Source organism: Lepus europaeus, chromosome 16, assembly GCF_033115175.1.
Source record: "Lepus europaeus isolate LE1 chromosome 16, mLepTim1.pri, whole genome shotgun sequence".
NCBI classification, from domain to species: Eukaryota; Metazoa; Chordata; class Mammalia; order Lagomorpha; family Leporidae; genus Lepus; species Lepus europaeus.
Genome location: NC_084842.1, coordinates 20,275,890 through 20,297,398, shown reverse-complemented (window position 1 = coordinate 20,297,398; position 21,509 = coordinate 20,275,890). Strand labels below are relative to the sequence as shown.

The window sequence follows — 21,509 nt, the reverse complement described above, 5'->3', positions numbered from 1 at the left end:
GAGGGGCAACCGGGACAGAATCTGGTGCCCCAACCGGGACTAGAACCCAGTGTGCTGGCGCCGCAGGTGGAAGATTAGCCTATTGAGCCACGGCACTGGCCAATATTTCCTGAAATCTAATATTGTGATGCCTCAAGCTTTCTTTTATTGTTTAAAATTGCTTTAGCTATTCACATTCTCTTTTGATTTGATATGAATTTTAGGGTTTTTTCCCTAGATCTAAGAAAAACATCTTTGATATTTTGATTAAGATCACACTGAGTATGTAAACTGCTTTGGGCAGTATGTATGTTTTGATAACATTGATTCTTCTAATCCATGAATATGGGAGATTTTTCCTTCTTTATTTTGTCTTCAATTTCTTTCCTTAATGTTTTGTTATTTTCATTATAGAGATCTTTCATGTCCTTGGTTAAATTTGTCCCAAGGTATTTAATTTTTTTGTAGCTATTGTGAACGGGGCTGATCTTACAAGTTCATTCTCAGCCATGGCATTGTGTTTGTAAAGGCTACTGATTTTTGTGTGTTGATTTTATATTCTGCAACTTTGCCAAACTCTGTTATGAGCTGCAGTAATCTCATAGTACAGTCTTGGTTCCTCTATGTGAAGGTTCATGCCATCTGCAAACAGGGTTAATTTAACTTCCTCCTTTATGGAAGACATTGTGGAGATTCCTCAGAAATGCAAAAATAGATCTAGCACATGGCCATTACTTAAACATTGTGCTTACATTTTAGGAAAATTTCTCCTAGAAGCAGGCTATCTTTCCATCAAATGCAGACAGCTCAAGTGTTCTCAGCTGCTAGGATGCAAAATTGTTATTTGTACTCCTTTAATGAAAGAAATGCTTCATTGTCACTTGTCTTACCTTTCACAAAGAACCCTTGGAAAGAAAGGGCAATGCACAAGAACAGGATGCTAATGAGTTTTCTACTTTCATTCTGAATGAATACACAGAACTATTCCTCTAACGTAACTTTGGGTTTCTTCCAGATCTTATGCTCCATAACTTGGTTTTGAAAACTCAAATCTGTAACCTTAAAGTATCGTGAAATGGAATTTCTGAAGGCAGTCTACAAAGTAGACTGGATTTCCTAAAAATCCCTTTGTATTTTCTCTTGACAGGTTTGTGACTCTTATCCTACTGAACTGTATGTTCCCAAATCAGCCACAGCACACATCATACTGGGGAGTTCCAAATTCCGGAGCAGACGGCGATTTCCGGCCCTTTCTTACTACTATAAAGACAACCATGTAAGTCTCGGCCTTTACTCCATGTAGAAGTTAACCTTCCATGTTAACTTGACAAGTAACGGGCTAGATACAGAAAATATCTAAACGTAATCATCCAAGTGAATATTGTCCTCATCCAAGCAGTGCCCTTGAAAAGCCCTGTGCACAATGGGCCAGTACTGGAGACCCCTTGTTCTTGCCTGTTTGAGAAAAGCCCTGAAGTCTGTGGCACACTGTCTCCTTTGTTCTAAGTGACACGTTCTTCTGAGTATCCTCAGTACTTAAAAATGTTTATTTGTGGAGAGAGTGGGTTTTATTTTTAAAATATTATTTGTAGAAGCTAGAATTGAGTTAGTCTGTAACTTACAGAGACCCTAAGTAACAGTGGCTTTAGCAACATAGAACTTTATTGTCTCTCACATAGAATTCCTCAGGTTGGCAGCTTGAGCCTGCTGTCCTGGCTGTCCCTCAGTGCTCGGGGACCCAAGCTCCTTCCCGCTTTCTGCTGTGCCATTTGAAGGGTTTGGCGCTCTTCTGTGGATGGAAGCTATGATGTTAGTACCTGTCATCACCTGCACACTCCAGACAGCAAGTGAAGGAGAGGCTAAGGTGTCCTCTGCTCCCAGCTTGGTGAGGAAGGTTCCCAGAAACTGCCCTGAGACGCACCTGCTCACACCCCTTTCATCAGAGCTGTGTAAGGGTAGGCGAAAAAATACAATCTAAGGTTAGTCATAGACAACTAAAAATCAGAGTTCCATTTCGGTGGAGGACAATAATGCCATTTTGGAGAAGTAAGAATGATCTCTGCAATCCATGTTGGAAGTTATTTGGCTCCAGCCAGATAAGAAAAGTTTGTTTTTCAAGCTAGATAATATGATTCTGAGCTCAAAGCTAAGTAGGGCTACACAAAATTGAGAGAGAGAGATGTGTGTTTATGTGACTCTATGTGCACCTGCTTGCCTCTGGAGCCAGAAGAGCAGTAACTGAATCAGATTCTAAAGAAGGGTCCAAAAATACCTTGAGCAATGCTAGCTTCACGATGGTAAGCATATATACTTCTGTGTTGCCACCTTTGAAGGCAAATATCAGTGGTTTTAGTTCTGTTAATTGAAGGAATACGAATTGTCCCATTTTAAGTTACACTCAATGCTTGTGGTCTTTGCCTAGTCCCAAAATAGTCTAAAGAAAGTGTTTTATTGATATGCTGTATTATTGATTCCAAATGTATTTCAGTGTGCAAAGAACTGGAGTAGTCATTAGATGCAAATGGCAGTGTGAATCATCATCATCTCCTTCCTCCTCCCCGTCCTCCTGCTACTCCCTGTCCTCCCCTTCCACTCCCCCTTACCTCTTCTTCCCTCTATTTCTCTTCCCTCTCCCCTACCCCCACACCTCTACCTCCTCCTCCTGTAAACATGGAATTAATAGGCACGGAGAGTTTCATGGTGTTGGACTTGAAATTAGGATCCTAGTAATTTTCACATTTTTTATACCATTTACTGATAAGTAAGTAGAAGAGGGGAGGAAGGAACCCAGGAAAGCAAGAGAAGATCTTATATTGTTGTCTCTGACATGGGATGGGCAGTATATTAGTCAGCTCTTGATTACTTTAACTAAAATATCAGAGAGAAGCTACATAGGAGGGAAGAAGGTTTCTGTTGGCTCACATTTTTGAGAATCACGGTTCAGTACTGGGGCAGCCCCTGTTAGGGTAGAGTCTAGGGGAGGCTGTCAGTGGCAGATCATGTGCAGAGGAAGGATCACAGGGTGATCTCTGAAGCAGAGAGATGGTAAGAAGCCACTCTTCCACCACCTTCCATATGGTCCTTCCTTATAAAGCCCTCAGGATTCAATCATGTGGCACCACCCTGGAAGGCTAATCCAGTCCAATCACTTCCCACAGGTCATGCCTTCAGCCATGATAATTGGATCAAGTCTCCACCCTAATTCATCAATCATTAACATTTTTAAAATATTTTTTATTTATTTATTTGAGAGGTAAAGTTACAGACAGTGAGAGGGAGAGACAGAAAGAAAGGTCTTCCTTCCATTGGTTCACCCCCAAAATGGCCACTACGGCCGTAGCTGTGCCAATCCGAAGCCAGGAGCCAGGTACTTCTTCCCTGTTTCCCATGTGGGTGCAGGGGCCCGAGCACTTGGGCCATCTTCTACTGCTATCCCAGGCACAGCAGAGAGCTGGACTGAAAGAGGAGCAACCGGGACTAGAACTGGTACCTAGATGGGATGCCAGCACCGCAGACGGAGGATTAACCTAGTGCACCACGGCGCTGGCCCCCAATAATTAACATTAATTAATCCATTAATCCTTAATGTAAGATTTTGGGGTTTAAACATCTACATGAATTTAGGGAGTGAGTTCTGTTCTAACCCTAACAGCAGGGTATTAAGAAAATGAGCAAGGGAAAAAACCGCATTCCAGTTAATAGATGGGCACATATGAAGACTGATGTGGTGGTACAGGATGTTAAGCCTTCTCCTGTTATGCCAGTATCCCATATAGGAGTGCTAGTTCGAGTCCTAGTTGTTCTGCTTCTGATCCAGCTTCCTGTTAATGTGCCTGAAGGCAGTGAATGATGTCCTAAGTCCTGGGCCCTGCCATCCATGTGGGAAACCTGGATGGAGTTCCTAACTCCTGACTTTTGGCCTGGCTCAGTCGTTGCAGCCATTTGGAGAGTGAAATAGTGATGGAAGATCTCTCTCCCTTTTTTTCTTCCTCTCTTTCTGTCATTCTGACTTTCAAATAAATCTTCAAAAAAAGTCAAGTACAAATGGCAAAAATTACCTGAAAAAATGCTCGATATCACTAGATATAAATAAACTTCAGCATTCACCATTGGGACATAGTGGGTTAAGCTGCTCCCTGCAGTTCCTACATCCCATATGAGGCGCCAGTTCAAGTTCCAGCTGCGCTGCTTGCAATCTAGCTCCCTACAAGTGTGGCTGGGAAAGCAATGGAAGATGGCTCAAGTACTTGGTTCCCTGCACCCACCTGGGAGACCTGGAAAAAGCTCCTGGCTCCTTGCTTTGGCCCAACCCAGCCCTGGCCATTGCGGCCATTTGAAGAGTGAACCAGTAGATGGAAGGTCAATTTCTCTCTCTCTCTCTCTCTCTCTCTCTCTCTCCCCCTATATATATATATATCTTTCTCTATAACTCTGCCTGTCAAATAAATAAAGTAAATCTTTAAAAAAATGTATAGATCTGTCTTCTAAACATCAGAAAATAACATTGCCAGTTTACTAAAAAAAAAAAAAAGGTAAACCTCAAATTTCAGCCATAATGAGGTGCCCTTTCACTCTAGTTAGCTTTTATGGCTCTTATCAAAAAGACAGAAAATAACAAATGATGAGAAAGATGTAGAGAAAAGGGAAGCCTTACACACTGTTGGTGAGAATGTAAAATAGTTTAGCCATTATGGAGAACAATTCAGAAATCCTCAAAAAACTAGAAATAGATCTACTATATGACCCAGCTATCTACTTTTGGGAATATATTTGAATTAAATGAAACCAGCATATGAAAAAGACACCTACACTATCCGCATTCCAGCACTATTCACGGTAGCCAAGATAGGGAATCAACATAGATACCTAGTGATGTGTGAGTCAATAAAATACAGCATGTATACATAATGGGATATTATTCAGTCATAAAATAAAAAGAATGAATCCCTAACATTTAGAGCAAAATGAATGGAAGTGGAGAATGTTACATTAAACGAAATAAGCAGACACAGTAAGAAGGATAAATTTCACATGTTTTTATCTCATTTGTGAAAATTAAAAGAGAAGTCAATCTGAGCTTAAATTAGTGATTGCTAGAAGTTGAGAAGGGTACGAAAAGGGGGACTAGAAGAGGCTAGTTAACAGCTACTAAAGGACAATCAGAAATAATAAGTTCTCGTGTTCTGTAGCATGCTGAAGTGACTGTAGTTCACAATAATATTTTTTATATAAATACCTGAAAGATTGGAGAAGCTGGTAGGCTGCAAGCACACAACAAATATATGGAAACAAAGGCTGGTTGCCTGGTTTGACTGATTTATTCTGTGTACGTGTGTTAAAATACTGCAATGTACTGCAAAATAAAGTACAAATATTACATTAATCAAAAATTTTACCAAATAATTTAAGGAAAACAGTGAGCATGACATCCAATTATCCTCTTTTGAAAAGTTATTTATTTATTTGAAAGGCAGAGGGACAGCAAGAGAGAGAGAAAGAGAGAAGGAGCCAGAGCTCCCCTGCACTAATTCACTCCTCAACTGCTCAAAGTAGCCATGGGGCTGGGTGAAGGCCAGAGTCAGAAGCCAGGAATCTGATGCAGGTCTTCCACAGGGGTTGTGGCAGGCACTCAACTACATGAGCCATCACATAATGCCTCTCAGGATCTGCATTTACAGGAGGCTGGAATGTTTTTAATTGGGAACTAATTGGGAACCAGAGCCAGAATCATGCACTCCAATATGGATGTGAATATCCTAACCAACTTCTTAGCTACTAGACTAAAAGCTGATCCTTGACCTCCTTTTCCACGTTCTTGAGAAAAGGGAACTTTTTTTTTGTAAATGTATTATAAGGAGCAAATGTGTGATGCCTTAGAAAGGATGGAATTTTTAGCAACTAGACTTCACAGGACAGCAGACCTCATACCTCCATCATCCCACTCTTGGTGTCAAGTGCTGTTGTTATTTTTAGTTTGATTTGAATTGCAGAAAGAAGGGGCAAGAAAGAGTAAAAGAGAACACAAGCTCCCCCATTGGATTGTTCAGTCCACAAATGCCCACACTGCCAGATCTGGGCTAGACCAAAATTGGGAACCAGGAACTCAAGCCAGGCTTCCCAGATGAGTGGCAGGAACTCAGCTACTGGAAACATACCTGCTGCCTCCGTGGTGTACATAGCAGGAAGCCAGAGTGGAATCATGGATTTGGGAGAGGAGCTGGGACTTGAACCCTTGCACTCTAACATGGGACACAGGCATCATCCTATCCTCTAGGCCAAAGGCCACCCCTCCACTGCTGTTTTTTCACTTGGCTTCCAAGCCTGAAAGTGAATCCATACAGCAATTAGTTACTTATTCAAATAATTTGTTTCCTGTATTTAAGGTTGTAGAGCAGAAAGTACTTTAAATTTTAGCTGTTAAAATATAGAAAACAAGCATCTACCTTGTAGTTTTCAAGCATCCCCACATGATCTGGTTACCCCTAGGGAAATGCTTAATGGGCATGCACTCACCACCCACTCAGTCTCTCACCCCAGGAGCTAAAGTCTGTATTTGCAGGTAGAATAATGATCAAATGTGTGTTTCACAATAATGTTTATATTTTAATATAGAGATGGATTGTATAAATGCTACTCACTTGACTGGGGCTTTTGATAAAAGGAAATATTATTACCAATGGTTATTTATGAGGTTAATTGAAATACACAAAATACCAAAATGGTTTTAATGCTATGATCATTCTTCAAAATCCATACAAAAAACAAAATGTCTTCCATGAAAGCCAACAGGTACAGAACTCAGATTTCCTGTTCTTTGTGATGAATTTAGATATTTTAGACTTAAGAGTAAATATTCCTACTCCAATAGATCTTTTGCTTATGGATAAACACACTATGTTTTATAGTTAAAATTATATTCTGTACATACCAAAGGGACTCAAGATTTTTAAAAAAGATTTATTAATTTATTTGAAATGCAGAGTGACAAAAAGGGAGAGACACAGAGAGTGTGATCTTGCATCTGTTGATTCATTGCCCAAATAGTAGCAAGAGCTAGGGCTGGGCCAGGATAAAGCCAGGAGCCAGGATCTCTATCCTGGTCTCTGACATGGGTGGAAGGGGCCCAAGTACTTGAGCCATCATTAGTTGCCTTCTCAGGTGCATTAGCAGGGAGCTGAATCGGAAGCGGAGCAGACAGCACTTGAATGTGGGATTCAAGCTGCTAGTTTGTCATGGGGTGCCAGTGTCCCAAGAGGCAGCTTAATCCCCTGAAAAAATGCCGGCCCCTGCACTTAGATTTTGATGCTGAGATGATTTGGCTAATGTTGGGCAGAGAGACTTGCGACATGTATCATTTTATGGACCTGAAGTCCTGTTAAGGATACTTCAAAGTAAATGTCCTGGCTGACGGTATGCAGTTCTCTTTGTTCCAGTTGTTATCATACATGGTTTTGTAATTATGTCTTTTTAAAAAAGGTTTATTTTATTTATTTGAAAGAGTTACAGAGAGAGGTAGAGAGAGAGAGATCTTCCATCCGCTGGTTTCCTCCCCAGTTGGCCGCAACAGCCGGAGCTGCACCGATCCGAAGCCAGGAGCCAGGAGCTTCTTCCGGGTCTCCCATGTGCGTGCAGGGGCCCAAGGACTTGGGCCATCTTCCACTGCTTTCCCAGGCCATAGCAGAGAGCTGGATCGGAAGAGGAGCAGCCGGGACTAGAACGGGCCTCTATATGGGTTGCAGGTGCTTCAGGCCAGGGCATTAACACGCTGCGCCACAGCGCCCGCCCCCAAGAGCACTCCTTCTTAAGTGAGTTGAGGTGTGTGCATTCTCAGATTCTTGCCCTTCAAATATGTTTCCTTGCCCATTTAACTCTTCTAATAGAACTAACAGATGACCTTGACCAGGATAAAGTATCCTCTAAAGCCAACTCACACTTGTTCTCTCTCCACTCAGAATTCCCTCAGAGCAAGGGGCCACCCTTAAAGTATCAAAGGAAGCAGAGATGGCACAAGCCATCTGGGCAACTTGCTTTCTATCCAGCAGATGCAGCCTGACTTTTGCACCTCCCTGTCTTTGCCTGCACAAACACCCTGGGGCCCACCATCACTTCACCTTGCTCCTGGACCCCACCCCTGCCTGCTGACCTCTCCCTGATCAGATCTTCAGGTCCTTTTGTTCATCCTACTTACTGTTCAAGAATTGAACAACTATGGGGTGATTCTGCTACCCCTTTGCTTTACTCTGTACTCCCTTTGCACTGCTCTTCTGGATTCTGAACCTGGTTGCAGGCCTGGATGTCCTTTTTCCTTTTTTTTTTTTTTTTATTTTGTTCATGGGGCTGGCGCTGTGGCACAGCAGGTTAACGCCATGGCCTGAAGCACTGGCATCCCATATGGGCACCAGTTTGAGACCCAGCTGCTCCACTTCTGATCCCACTCTCTGCTATGGCCTGGGAAAGCAGCAGAGTAGGGCCCAAGACCTGGAGCCCTGCACTTGCCTGGGAGACCTGGAAGAAGCTCCTGGCTTCTGGCTTCAGATCGGCACAGTTCCGGCCTTTGCAGCCAATTGGGGAGTGAACTAGCAGATGGAAGACCCCTCTCCCTCTCCGTCTCCCTCTGCCTCTGCCTCTGCCTCTGCCTCTGCCTCTGCCTCTGCCTCTGCCTCTCCCTCTCCCTCTCCCTCTCCCTCTCCCTCTCCCTCTCCCTCTCCCTCTGCCTCTGCCTCTCCTCTCTCTGTGTAACTCTGACTTTCAAATAAATAAATAAATAAATAAATATATATATAAATAAATATTTTAAAAAAGATTTTATTCATTCATCTGAGAGGTAGATTTACAGAGAGAGAAAAAAAGAGAAAGATCTTCTATCTGCTGGTTCACTCCCCAAATGACTGCAATGGCCAGAGCTTGGCCGATCCAAAGCCAGGAGGTAAGAGTTTCTTTGGGGACTCCCATGTGGGTGCAGGGGCCCAAGGACTTGGGCCATCTTCTGCTGCTTTCCAAGGCCATAGCAGAGAGGTGGATCAGAAGAGGAACAGCCAGGACATGAACTGATGCCCATATGGGATTCCAGTAAGGCAGGCAGAGGCTTTACCTGCTGTGCCACAGTACAGCCCTCTGGATGTCCTTGAGCCTTCTCTATAATTGCCCCCTTTCTACTACAGAATCATCCTGGAGCCCATAGATGGTTGCCCAGGTAATGTCTAGCCACTCCATGATTCTCTGCCTCATAGCTAGTGAGAAACATCCCTGCCCTCTCCAGTGAAGAGCACTGAAGCTCACATTTTTTGAGAAAAACCCACACCCTTGCTAGGTTGACCTGTGTTGGGCATTAAGGATAGTTGAGCTCTGACTGGACTTTGAGCTGAGTTGCTCCTTCTGGGATAAAACCTTGAACCGTGATACGACCCAACTGTTTTTGGTCAACTTTTCCTTGCCTACCTGCCCAGAGGGGTTCCTTCTTTCCTGGCCTTGCTGTCTCCGTCTTCTTACATAGTAGGCTTATAGCCTCCATGTAGGTTCTTTAAGACATTCATGTATTTTTTTAGTTATCCATTTAATTTAGAGGCATGGAGACGGGGAACTCTGATCCACTGGTATACTCCCCAAATGCCCACAGTAGCCAGCACTTGGCCAGGCCAAAGCTAGGAGCCAGGAACTCAGTTAAGGACTCCCATGTGGGTGGCAGGGACTCAAGTACTTGAGCCATCACTTCTACCCTCGGGGTTACTTTATTAGGGAGCTGGCATCAGGACCTGGAGCCAAGAATCAAACTCATATATGCTGAGATGGAACACAGGTGTCTTGACAGCTAAGCTAAGGACCCACTCCAATTCATGTATTTATTGGGCAGTTTGTGTTTAATTTAAATGTTAAAGTCCAAAGCCATAAATACATTTTGACATAAAACATAAACAGGGAGATCTCCCATTTGTTGGTTTATTCCTCAAATGCCCACAACATCTAGGGCAAGGCCAGGCTGAAGCTAGGAGATGGGAACTCTGGGAACTCAATCCAGGTTTTCAATATGGGTAGCAGGGACCCCTCCATAAGACCTGTCACCTTCTGCCTCCTAGGTTACACATTAGTAGGAAGCTGGAATCAGGAGTAGAGCTGGGACTCAAACCCAGATTTTCTGTTAGGGGATGTTGATGTCCAAAGTGGCACCTTAACACCTGTGGCAAATGCATACTCCAAAGCAAAAGTTAATAGCTGCAAAGTTGCATCTACACTAACCTATTCATAACTCCTGGAAATGTTTATGCTGTTCTATATATCATCTACCAATGCAGCCCACATTTGTCCCTCAAGTATACAAGTATCCTTCGGGGATTGGCTCTAGGAAACTCTTCTGTCCCCTGCCACAGAGACCAAAATACACTGTTGCTCAAGTTCCTTGTATAAAGTGGTGTAGTATGTGCATATAACCTACGTGCACAGTTGGATTTATTTTAAATCAGCCCTGGAACACCTTTTATACCTAATGTAATGTGAATACTATGTGCATTGTTGTTACCTTGTAATACAGACAAAGGAAAGAAGTCTGTACATATTTAGTAAAGTTAATTGTTGTTTCTACAGAGTCTCAGTCCGTGGTGTAGAAACCTACAGATAGCAAAATCTCACTGTATTCTGTTAAATTGCAGGTAGGGATACTGCAGGATAGAATGCAGATTGATTGCAAAGAAAACCTTTGTTTCTGTGCAAATTGAGTCAGCATAGGTATATACCTACTGTCCTTAGGCACCAAGCCTGGCATCAACTTGGGTTTACATTATTGTGAATATTCCCATTTTTGGTATTTGTGATCTTTTTTTTTTTTGACAGGCAGAGTGGATAGTGAGAGAGAGAGAGAGAGAAAGGTCTTCCTTTTTGCCATTGGTTCACCCTCCAATGGCCGCTGCGGCCGGCGCATCTCGCTGATCCGAAGCCAGGAGCCAGGTGCTTCTCCTGGTCTCCCATGCGGGTGCAGGGCCCAAGCACTTGGGCCATCCTCCACTGCCTTCCCGGGCCATAGCAGAGAACTGGCCTGGAAGAGGGGCAACCGGGATAGAATCCGGCGCCCCGATCGGGACTAGAACCCGGTGTGCCGGCGCCGCAAGGTGGAGGATTAGCCTGTTAAGCCACGGCGCCGGCCTGTGATCATTTTTAATGAGCTGGTAAAAAGAAATAATGAAAAGCATTGAAAAAGTAATATTTTATTAATCTTATCCTTAATAGTATTCTGCAAGTTTTGGAAGCATAGTTATTTATTTTGTATTTCTACTTTGAGCAGGAAAATGAAATAATACCAGGGAAAAAGAAAGTAGGTTATTTAAATGGCTTTAACTTTCATAATGTGATTCCTATCTAAACATCTTTACACATTCCTAGTTGCTTTTTGTACTGCTTGCCCAAGTTGTAGTCTCTTTGACCTGAATTAAAAAAAATCTTAATTTCCAGAAAGAATTATCATATTTTCATAGGACATTGTGTGGTGTAAGTGATCCAGGGGCCTCTTTGTCTTGGAGATAGAACTTGAGGGTCTCTGGTGGGAACAGTTGCCTGATGATGCTGTGTTGCTGTGGCCTCTCCCCCTAGGCCTCCATCTGCAGGAGCAGCCAGCCTCTGTCTGGCTTCAGCGCTCGGTGCTTGGAGGACGAGCAGATGCTGCAGGCCATCAGGAAAGCCAATCCCGGAAGTGACTTCATTTATGTTGTGGACACTCGGCCTAAAGTAAGTGTTGGCGTCCGATGATGCATGGCTCTGCAGCTCTGAGTCATGAAGCTGGAGACAGGACGAAGCCTAATGGCGCTTCTCTGTGCAGAGTCAGTACACAGGCTACTGGGCTCCTGGGGCTACTACAGCAGGAACAATTTGTATGCTAACATTGTGCCAGGCACATAGTGGCACATGCTAAGTGAGTGGGTTTTTGATTTGGAGACTGCTTTTCTAGATACACAAAGTTAATGTTTGACTCAGTTCTAAAACAACCCTTTCTCCTCTGATAATAGGAGGTATGCTGTAGAGCTCCAGCAGCTCAATTTTTGGGAGATATTCAGCTAACTTTTTCAAATGTAGCTTATAGTGATCTATTCCTGTAACATGGAACATAACAGTATATAATCTAAAAAAGGCACAATATAATATGTACAGTTTCATATTTATATAAAAACTTTAGAATGTAAAAACGTATAGAAAAACACCTAGAAGGGTAAACACTAAGCTGTTAAATTCTTTGGAGAAGGAATTAGGATTTGGAAAGGAGGAGAATTTTCTATTTTTCCACTGTTAGAAAAATATTATTTTATAATTATGCATGTGTTCTTTTTCTAATTGAATAAAGCAACCAATAGAAAATAACAGATCTAGATATCAAAGCATAAACCAGGTTGATCTTACTGTTAACCTCTTGCCATATTTACATGTTTGTGGATTGTGCATTTTAAATAAGTAAGTTGTATGACAAGTGAGCTATATGTCAATGAAGCTGTTTAAAAAATGAGGAAATAAAGTATATACACCTAAAGTATATACATTGTTAAGAATAGAATAGGTAAGTATAGACGTGGTCTATACCCATGATGATCTGAGAAATAATGAGAACTGGATTCTACACTTGTTCTGGTGCTCAGAACAAGTCACTTTCACTACTTCTGAGCCTCATTTCACCAAATAGTGCTTTATGCTCTGGAACCTCTTACTGTGATACTTTCCTAGTGTAAGATCAGTGCCCGACTCATATGCTTGGCCTCAGAACAGACCCGTCCACTTCTGACCATCGTGGTCGGTGTGGAGTAGTGAGAGTGCAGTTACTCTTAGATGCCAGGTTAGGAGTCAGAAGTAGAGATGGACGGTGAAACATCCATGGGGGCTTCAAAAAGGTCATGGAAAAGTAGAACTGAAAGTTATTTCAGTGCAAAAACTGTCAAGTCCATGCACAGTTTTTTCATAATATGCAGTTTTGAAGATCCGCTCATACCATAGCTATATCACATTTACATTCTAATAGATTTTGTGTAAGCAATCACATACTTTAAAATGAATTCCCAAATTACAACACAGGTAAAACTTTAAAGTGGAAAAAATAGCTTCTCTGTGTGAATGTTTTCACTTGAAAGATGCCAGGAAATCTTTGATAGTTCCTTTTTGATGTGTGCTTTTCTCTCGGGCTCTTGAGGTTAAAACTCCTTCTTTCTGGAGTTCACTACCTGCCCTACTCTTCACTGACCATTTGCGTAAGTAAGGCGGAGCAGTTTTGAATTTACTAATGGCCATAGATAATTGAATGAATGTCTACTTCTTAGGTAGATAAACTGAAGAACAGAGAGGATAAAAAGACAGGGACTTCACTCTCCTGTTTTTCCAGATTTAAATGAAGTCAAGCAGATGAACCTGCCACTTTCAGGGCAATGATCCACATGTGTACAACGTTATGTAAGGCTTCTAGGAAGTGCGGCAGCGTAGAGCCAACCGTACTCCATATTTGAAATAAATTAATCCAGGGGACTTCATTTGATGGGTATATTTAGCACTAAGTGTGTTTACACACAGCGATAAGGAGTTTGATGCTAATCCATTAAAGAAAATTGGGGTCTCATACAAGTCATGCCCTGTTCTTGTATTTAACCACGCACATGCACTCCACGTGCATTTTAAACTGTTTGCACAGAGCTTTCATTTCTTGAAAGAGTGTGTGGATTTTTGTTTCATAATGTGTCAGGCTTCCTAGGTAGCTAGGAGACTGTGACAATGTTTGCCATACAAAGTGTGGACAATGGCAAATGGACACTTTCCAGGTTTGCACATAGGCTTAATTAAAGAGAGAGGGTTAGGAGGCAACCCAAATCATTCTTGTCCTTAGAGCGAGACTAATTTCACATGAGAGCTCCAAAGCCACCTGTTTAGATGAAAACCTTCTGAATTGCTTGTTGACATTCACATTACTGGAAAGCAAAAGCAGTGAGTTCCTCAAGCATGTATTGCATTGTCTGTTCAAAAAAAAATATATGCCCTTGTGGTCCTATGTTACTGCCAGGCATTGGTGCATTAAGATGATAGGAAAAAGTGTTGGTGAAATATTTGTTTAGCTGTTTATTTGCTTAGGGATAGAAATTTTATTTCTGACTTGTTTGTGATTTTATCATTAATGTGTTGCGGGATTATGGTGAGTTTGTAAGAACACTAGGCACTGTCTCACCTAAGAATTCTTGAAAATTAGGAGACTTTTGTTTTCTTTTCATGGATAAAGGCTTAGATGTAAAGAAGTTAAGCAGTTCACCCAAGGGCACATAGTACAGGGCACAGCATGCATTCAAATCCAGGCTTATCTGACTCCAGAGACTCTGCTCCTTCTGTCTGGCCATGGTGAAGTTTTTGTTTGTGTGTTTGTTTTTTTCTGTTCGCTAAAAATCTCAATAGAACCTTGTTTCCATTTTAAGGCTCAGAGGGTGACCACCTCTGCGTGTACGCCCAGTAAAGTTGGAGACTCAGTGCTGAGGAAGCCACCAGGAGCTCATCCAAGAGCAGGCTGAGGCCAGAGGAGCTGGAGGGGCTCCGAGCATCAGCAGCTCTGGAGGAGGTGTTGAAGTGTGATGAGAAGGGATGTGGGGAAGGCTGGCACCTGCTGCAGCTGATGTGCAGCCCTTTGCTTTATTCCTTCCTCAAGTACTGCTTGTGGCTATGGCTTCTGGTTTCACCATTTCAGGATATTTTTAGTTCTATAACAGGATGTCACATGGAATATTTTTCTGTTTCTCTGGAATTGGCAATTTGATGGCTTCTACCTCCTGAATCCTATGAGGGAGGTGTCTGGGCAAGTTAGTTGTGAAGATTCCTAGTTTCTAAAAGAGGGGGGCCTAGATCTCACTTCCTAGTCAAAGATGCAGCATGCCTGCCAGTGGCCATCATGGCAACAAGCAGAAAGGGAGGGAGTCAGCAGCATTGTGCTCTCTCTCCACGGATGAGACATTTCCTGTGGGTTTGGGGACAGTGATGCAGTTGGACATGAACTATCTTACCAGAACCTTCCTCAGAGACCTTGCCCCTTGGGGCCCTTAGCTGCAGTGACTGTGGATGTAATTTGGCAAGGAATGCTGAGAGGACTGGAATAGGGTCACACCAAGATGGATCTCTCATGTCAGTGAAGTGTGTTCTCCCTACCTACAAAAACCCACATCTGTGCCCTGGGAGATTCAGCATGTTGACCTTTTTGCAGAGATGATCAGGTAATTTTAACCAGAGAAGCAGTGACAGCCACTGCAAACAGAACTGCAACCTTGCCTAGCTTTGCAGTGATAATTAACCTCTTTTCTTATCCCTCCTCGGCACCTCTGCCTACATAGAGGAGAGAGAGAGAGAGAGAGAGAGAGAGAGAGAGAGAGAGAGACAGACACACTAACGTGAGGGCTCAGGCCAGAAGCAAGACCCACAATGGTGGAGCTGACCTCCACCCTCCCTCTCATCACCACTGACTTTTCAATAAATCAATTTCAAATATTCAACAAAACCTGTTCATAATCTTTCCATTGCTTTCTCTTTTTTTTTTTTTTTTTTTGACAGGCAGAGTGGACAGTGAGAGAGAGAGAGACAGAGAGAAAGGTCTTGCTTTGCCGTTGGTTCACCCTCCAATGGCCACCGTGGCCAGCGCACTGTGGCCTGCACACTGCGCTGATCCAAAGGCAAGAGCCAGGTGCTTATCCTGGTCTCCCATGGGGTGCAGGGCCCAAGCACTTGGGCCATTCTCCACTGTACTCCCGGGCCATAGCAGAGAGCTGGCCTAGAAGAATCCGGCGCCCCGACCGGGACTAGAACCCGGTGTGCCGGTGCCACAAGGCGGGGGATTAGCCTGTTGAGCCACAGCGCCGGCGCTTTCTCTTTTTTTAAAGATTTTTTTTTTGAAAGAGGTACACAGAGAAAGGAGAGGCAGAGAGGGAGAGAGAGAGAGAGAGAGGTCTTCCGTCTAATGGTTCACTCCCCAATTGGCTGCATCTGCCAGAGCTATGCCAATCTGAAGCCAGGAGCCAGGAGCTTCTTCTGAGTCTCCCACGTGAGTGCAGGGGCCCAAGTTGGGCCATCTTCTACTGCTTTCCCAGGCCATAGCAGAGAGCTGGATCGGAAGTGGAGCAGCCAGGCTCGAACCGGCACCCATATGGGATGCTGGCACTTCAGGCCAGAGTGTTAACCCATTGTGCCACAGCACCAGCCCCAATCCTTCCATTGCTTTCTACTGCTACAGATAAAGTCTGAATTTCTTCAGAGGGCCTGTTGGTAGAGGACCCAAAATGCTTTCCGGCTTCCCCTCCTGTACTTCCATGTGCAGCTTCTGCATGGCTCAGTTGCTTTGCTAACCTTTGCACCGTTGCTTTTTTCCTGCCACCTCTTCTCTTCCAGTGCCTCATCTAGAATGCCCTACCTTCCACCACCCCATCCTTCCAGATCATTAAAGTGAAGCCAGCTTTCACCCTCTGGTGACACATTCCTGATAAGCACTCCCCTATGCACAGGCCCAGGAATGAGGGATCACTCTAGATTGCAACCCCCATCATTGTCAGTCTCGCTAATATTCACCCTTGCTCCTGCCCAGGCCCAGTGGGTATTGTTTGTTGCCCTTTGGTCCTATGTGCTTTCCTTTCTGTACTCAGTCATCTAAGGATGGCAGAAATAGCTTTTTTCTTACCTGTGTATTCCATGAAAAGTCTGGCACCAGCAGGTGTTTATTGAAGTATGCCTGCATTATTTTTGTTTTATAAACTTCTCTGCATCAAAAGATGCTCACGTTATCAAGTAGCAAATGATACTGTGTTAGAAAACAGAGTGCTTTTTCAATGCTACCTTTTCATTGTCTATATATAAATGTTTTTATATGATGTGTTGAAATATATAATAATATATAAATTATATATAAAAGATCCAGGATAACTTCTTGACTATTTATTAATTGTAAAACTAAAACTTCCTGCTCTGAGTGTGCAGCCTTTTGTGCATTATCATGATAGAGACCTTAAAATAGAAATACTGAGAAACTGGATTTTAGATTAAACATTGCCACCTTCTGTTCATTTGGGGAAGTACACAGTGACTTTCCCTAAGGTCACTGTGTGTCCTTTGCTTTTAAAGACTGTATTGCGGTTACAGTTACAGACTTCATACATTTCACAATTACAGCCTTAGGGTCATGGTGATTCTTCCCTCTATGCTTGACCTTCCTCCCATACTCCCTCTTTTATTCTCACTCTTATTTTCAACTAAGATCTATTTTCCATTAACTTTATAAACATGTGGTTAACTCTATGTTAAGTAGAGTTCAACAGTTAGCATGAAAGAAAAAAAAAAAAGGGTAGGTAAAATAAAAGAAAGAAAAAAAAACTTCCTCAACAGTCAAGGCATGGACTGTTCAACGTCATTGCATCTCAAAGTGTCAATTTCACTTCTACAGGTTGCCTTTTAGGTGCTCTATTAGTTATCACAGGTCAGGGAGAACAAATGGTATTTGTCCCTTAGGGACTGTCTTATTTCACTAAGCATGATGTTTTCCAGCTTTATCCATTTTGTTGCAAATCTTTTTTACTGCTGTGCAGCATTCCATGGTGTACATATCTCATAATTTCTTTTACCAGTTGATAGGCACTTGGGTTGATTCCATGTCTTTGCTATTGTGAATTGAGCTGCAATAAACATGGAGGTGCAGACAGCTCTTTCATATGCTCATTTCATTTCCCTTGGATAAATTCCCAGGAGTGGGATGGCTGGGTCATGTGGTAGGTCTATATTCAGATTTCTGAGGTATCTCCATACTGTCTTCCACAGTGGCTTTTCCAGCTTACATTCCCACCAAGAGCAGATAAGGGTACCTTTACCCCCACATCTTTGCCAGCATTTGTTATTTGTTGATATCTGTCTGAAAACTATTCTAACCAGGGTAAGTTGAAACCTCATTGTGGTTTTGAGGTGCGTTTCCCTGACAGCTAGTGATCCTGAGCATTTCTTCATGTGTCTATTGACCATTTGGAATTCCTCTTTTGAAAAATGTCTGTTTAAGACTTTTGCCCATTCTTGACTGGGTTGTTTGTTCTGTTGTTGTTGATTTTCTTGATCTCTTTATATATTCTGGTTATTAATCCTTTATCAGTTGTATAATTTGTAAATGTTTTCTCCCATTCTGTTGGTTGCCTCTTCACTTTGCTGATTGTTTCTATTGCGGTGCAGAAGCTTCTCACTTTGATGTAATCCCGTTTGTCAATTTTTGCTTTGATTGCCTGTGCCTCTGGAGTCTTTTCCAAGAACTCTGTCTCTGCCAATGTCTTGTAGGGTTTCCCAAATGTTCTCTAATAATTTGATGGTGTTGGGTTGTAGATTTAAGTCTGAGTTCATTTTCAGTGGATTTTAGTGAAGGTAGGATTCTTGCTTCATGATTCATGCTTCTGCATGTGGAGATCCAGTTTTCGCAGCACCATTTGTTGAAGAGATTGTCCTTGCTCCAGGGATTGATTTTAGCTCCTTTGTCAAAGATAAGTTGGTTATAGATGCATGGGTTGATTACTGGTGTTTCAATTCTGTTCTGTTGTTCTATCCATCTGTTTTTGTACCAATACCAAGCTGTTTTGATTATAACTGCCCTATAGTATGTCTTGGAATCTGGTATTGTGATGCCTCTGGCTTTATTTTTGTTGTATAAGCTTGTTCTAACTATTCGGCATCTCCTATGTTTCCATATAAGTTTCAGCATTGTTTTTTCTATATCTGAGAAGAATGAAATGTATGAAGTTTATAACTATAAAGCAGTATAGTTCTGCATACATTCCTACAGAATTACTTTTAAGGTTACAGCTTAAAAACTTGCCATATGACCCTAAATCCCCTTAAGCTGGGTCGTAAAAATAGCATTCTAAGTGTTATAGAGATCATATGGATGGGATCAGTGTTAAAGTGATCATATAAATAGAACTAAGTGTTTGGTAATAATAAGAAAATTAAAAAGGAGTGAATGCTCCAACATGGGAAGCAGTCCATATAGCAGACTCATAAAATGACCATTAGCTTTAGTAGTGCTCTAACCACACACAATCAACCCTTAAGGCATTCTGGTTTGGCTGAAAAGCATAAGGGAGCATTTTGGGCATGGAAAGCCAAGACACTGTGGCAAAAAATGTTCTACAAGAAGCACCTCTGTGGGTGAAACCCCAGTGGAAAGAAGCAGCCACCAAAGAAGAATGTACTGTCCCCTATGGCCTTGTTGAACTACTGAAGGAGTTTGTGGACTCAAAAGGCTTCCATTGGCTAGGCATCTCTTGTCAAGAGCCTTGGGTGATCATTTACGTCATACATAACAGTGTTGTTAAATAAGCAACAGGAGTCATTGTGCGCTAACTTCCCATGCAGGACCTCTGTCCTCAAAGAGCTGTATTAGGAGACTTAATAGTAAAACTTGTTCTCAAGATTTATTTCAGTTTAGTGTATTAAGTGGAGGATATTCTTATGTCACATAAATTATAATTATGTCTGATTGCTTACAAAAGGTATATCATTCTTGAGTTCATCCTTAAAGATAATTAACTTTCTAAAAAAAAGAAATTACCATCAAGATGCAAAGACTTTGAGCAGCCCTTGTGTAGATTTTTGAGGTATAGCTTTTGTACTTTTTTTGTGTGTCTTTAGTTGTTTTATTTTGTTTTTCTTTTTATTCCTCATACATGGTGCTGAACTCTTTACCTAGAATATGGTTAATCTTTTTTCTATATTTATTTATTTATTTATTTATTTGAAACTCAGAGTTACACAGAGAGGGAGGGAGGGAGGGAAGGAAGGAAGGAAGGGGGGAAGAGGAGTCTTCCATCCACTGGTTAACTCCCCAATTGGCCACAATAGCCAGAGCTGTACAGATCTGAAGCCAGGAGCCAGGAGCTTCTTCTGGGTCTCCCACACAGGTACAGGGACTCAAGTACTTGGGTCATCTTCTACTGCTTTCTCAGGCCAAAGCAGAGAGCTGAATTGAAAACGGAGCAGCTGGGACTCAAACCAGTGCTCATATGGGATGCTGGCACTACAGGTGGTGGCTTTACCCACTGTGCCACAGTGCCAGCTGCTAGTTAATTTTCTGTCTATAAAGTTAAATGAACGCATATCTTAGTAAAGAACAAGACTAGGAACAGAAGAGGGAAGAGGAAGAGGGGTAGGAAGGAGAGTACAGTGGGAAGAATTACTATGTTCCTAAAGTGATATTTATGAAATTCATGCAAATAATTTTTAAAAAATTTTTTAAAAGACTGTACTGGCATAAAAGCAAGACCATTGGAAGACCAATGTAAACCAGTCCAACAGAATAGAGACTCCATGTATCTACAACCAAATCCGTGTATCTACAACCAACTTATTTTTGAGGAAGGAGCTAAAATGAATCCTTGGAGCAAAGAAAGTCTCTTCAACAAATGGTCTTGGGAAAACTAGATCTTCATGTGCAGACAATTTGAAACTAGACCCATACTGTATACCTTACACAAAAATCCACTCAAAATGGATCAAAGACCTAAATCTATGACCCAATATCATCAAATTACTAGGGAACATTGGGGAAACACTGCAAGACATTGGCATATGCAAAGACTTCTTGGAAAAGACCTCAGAAACATAGGCAGTCAAAGCCAAAATTGACTAAAGGGATTACATCAAGCTGAGGAGCTTTTGCGCTGCAGAAGAAACAGTCAGCGAAGTGAAGAGGCAACTGACAGAAGGGAGAAAATTTTTGCAAACTGTGCAAGTGATAAAGGGTTAACATCCAGAATTTACAAAGTGCTCAAGAAATTCAACAACAACAAAGCAAACAATCCAGTTAAGAAAGGGGCAAAAGACTTGAACTGACATCTTTCCAGAGAGGAAATTCAAACAGCCAACAGACACTTGAGAAAATGCTAAGAATCACTAGCCATGAGGGAAATGCAAATCAAACCACAATGAGATTTCACCTCGCTCCAGTTAGAATGGCTCACATACAGAAATCAACAAACAACAAATGGTGGTGAGGATGTGGGAAAAAAGTGCCCTGGTCCACTGTTGGTAGGAATGTAAATTGATGCAGCCACTATGGAAGACAGTATGGAGATACCTCAGAAACCTGAATATAGATCTACCATATGACCCAGCCATCCCATTCCTGGGAATTTACCCAAACTAAAAAAAGTCAGCATATGAAAGAGTTATCTGCACCCCCATGTTCATAGTAACACAATTCATAATAATGAAAATATGAAAGCAACCCAGATATCCATCAACTGTTGACTAGATAAAGAAATTATGGTATATACACACTATGGAATACAACTCAGCTGTAAAAAAAAAAAAAATCTCTTTTGCAACAAAATGGATGCAATTGGAAACCATTATACTTAGTGAAATAAGCAAGTCCCAAAAAAACAGGTATCATATGTTTTCCCTCATCTGAGGTAACTAATAGAATACCTGAAATATAATGTATTGGCATGAAATAGACATTTTGAGAATTGATGACTGTTTATAGCCCTTATCTCTCCTGTTGAGGAACAGTGGTCTTTTTCTTTTCT

General features: G+C 42.0%; 1 protein-coding gene across 1 annotated transcript in view; it reads left to right on the top strand.

Moving 5' to 3' along the window:
* MTMR7 (myotubularin related protein 7) overlaps positions 1-21,509 on the top strand; it is a 97,521-nt gene that overhangs the window by 43,669 nt on the left and 32,343 nt on the right. The window contains exons 7-8 of the mRNA XM_062213134.1: positions 1,127-1,255; positions 11,557-11,691. Of these exons, the coding sequence (XP_062069118.1) occupies positions 1,127-1,255; positions 11,557-11,691 (264 nt within the window). The remainder of the gene's footprint in view (positions 1-1,126; positions 1,256-11,556; positions 11,692-21,509) is intronic.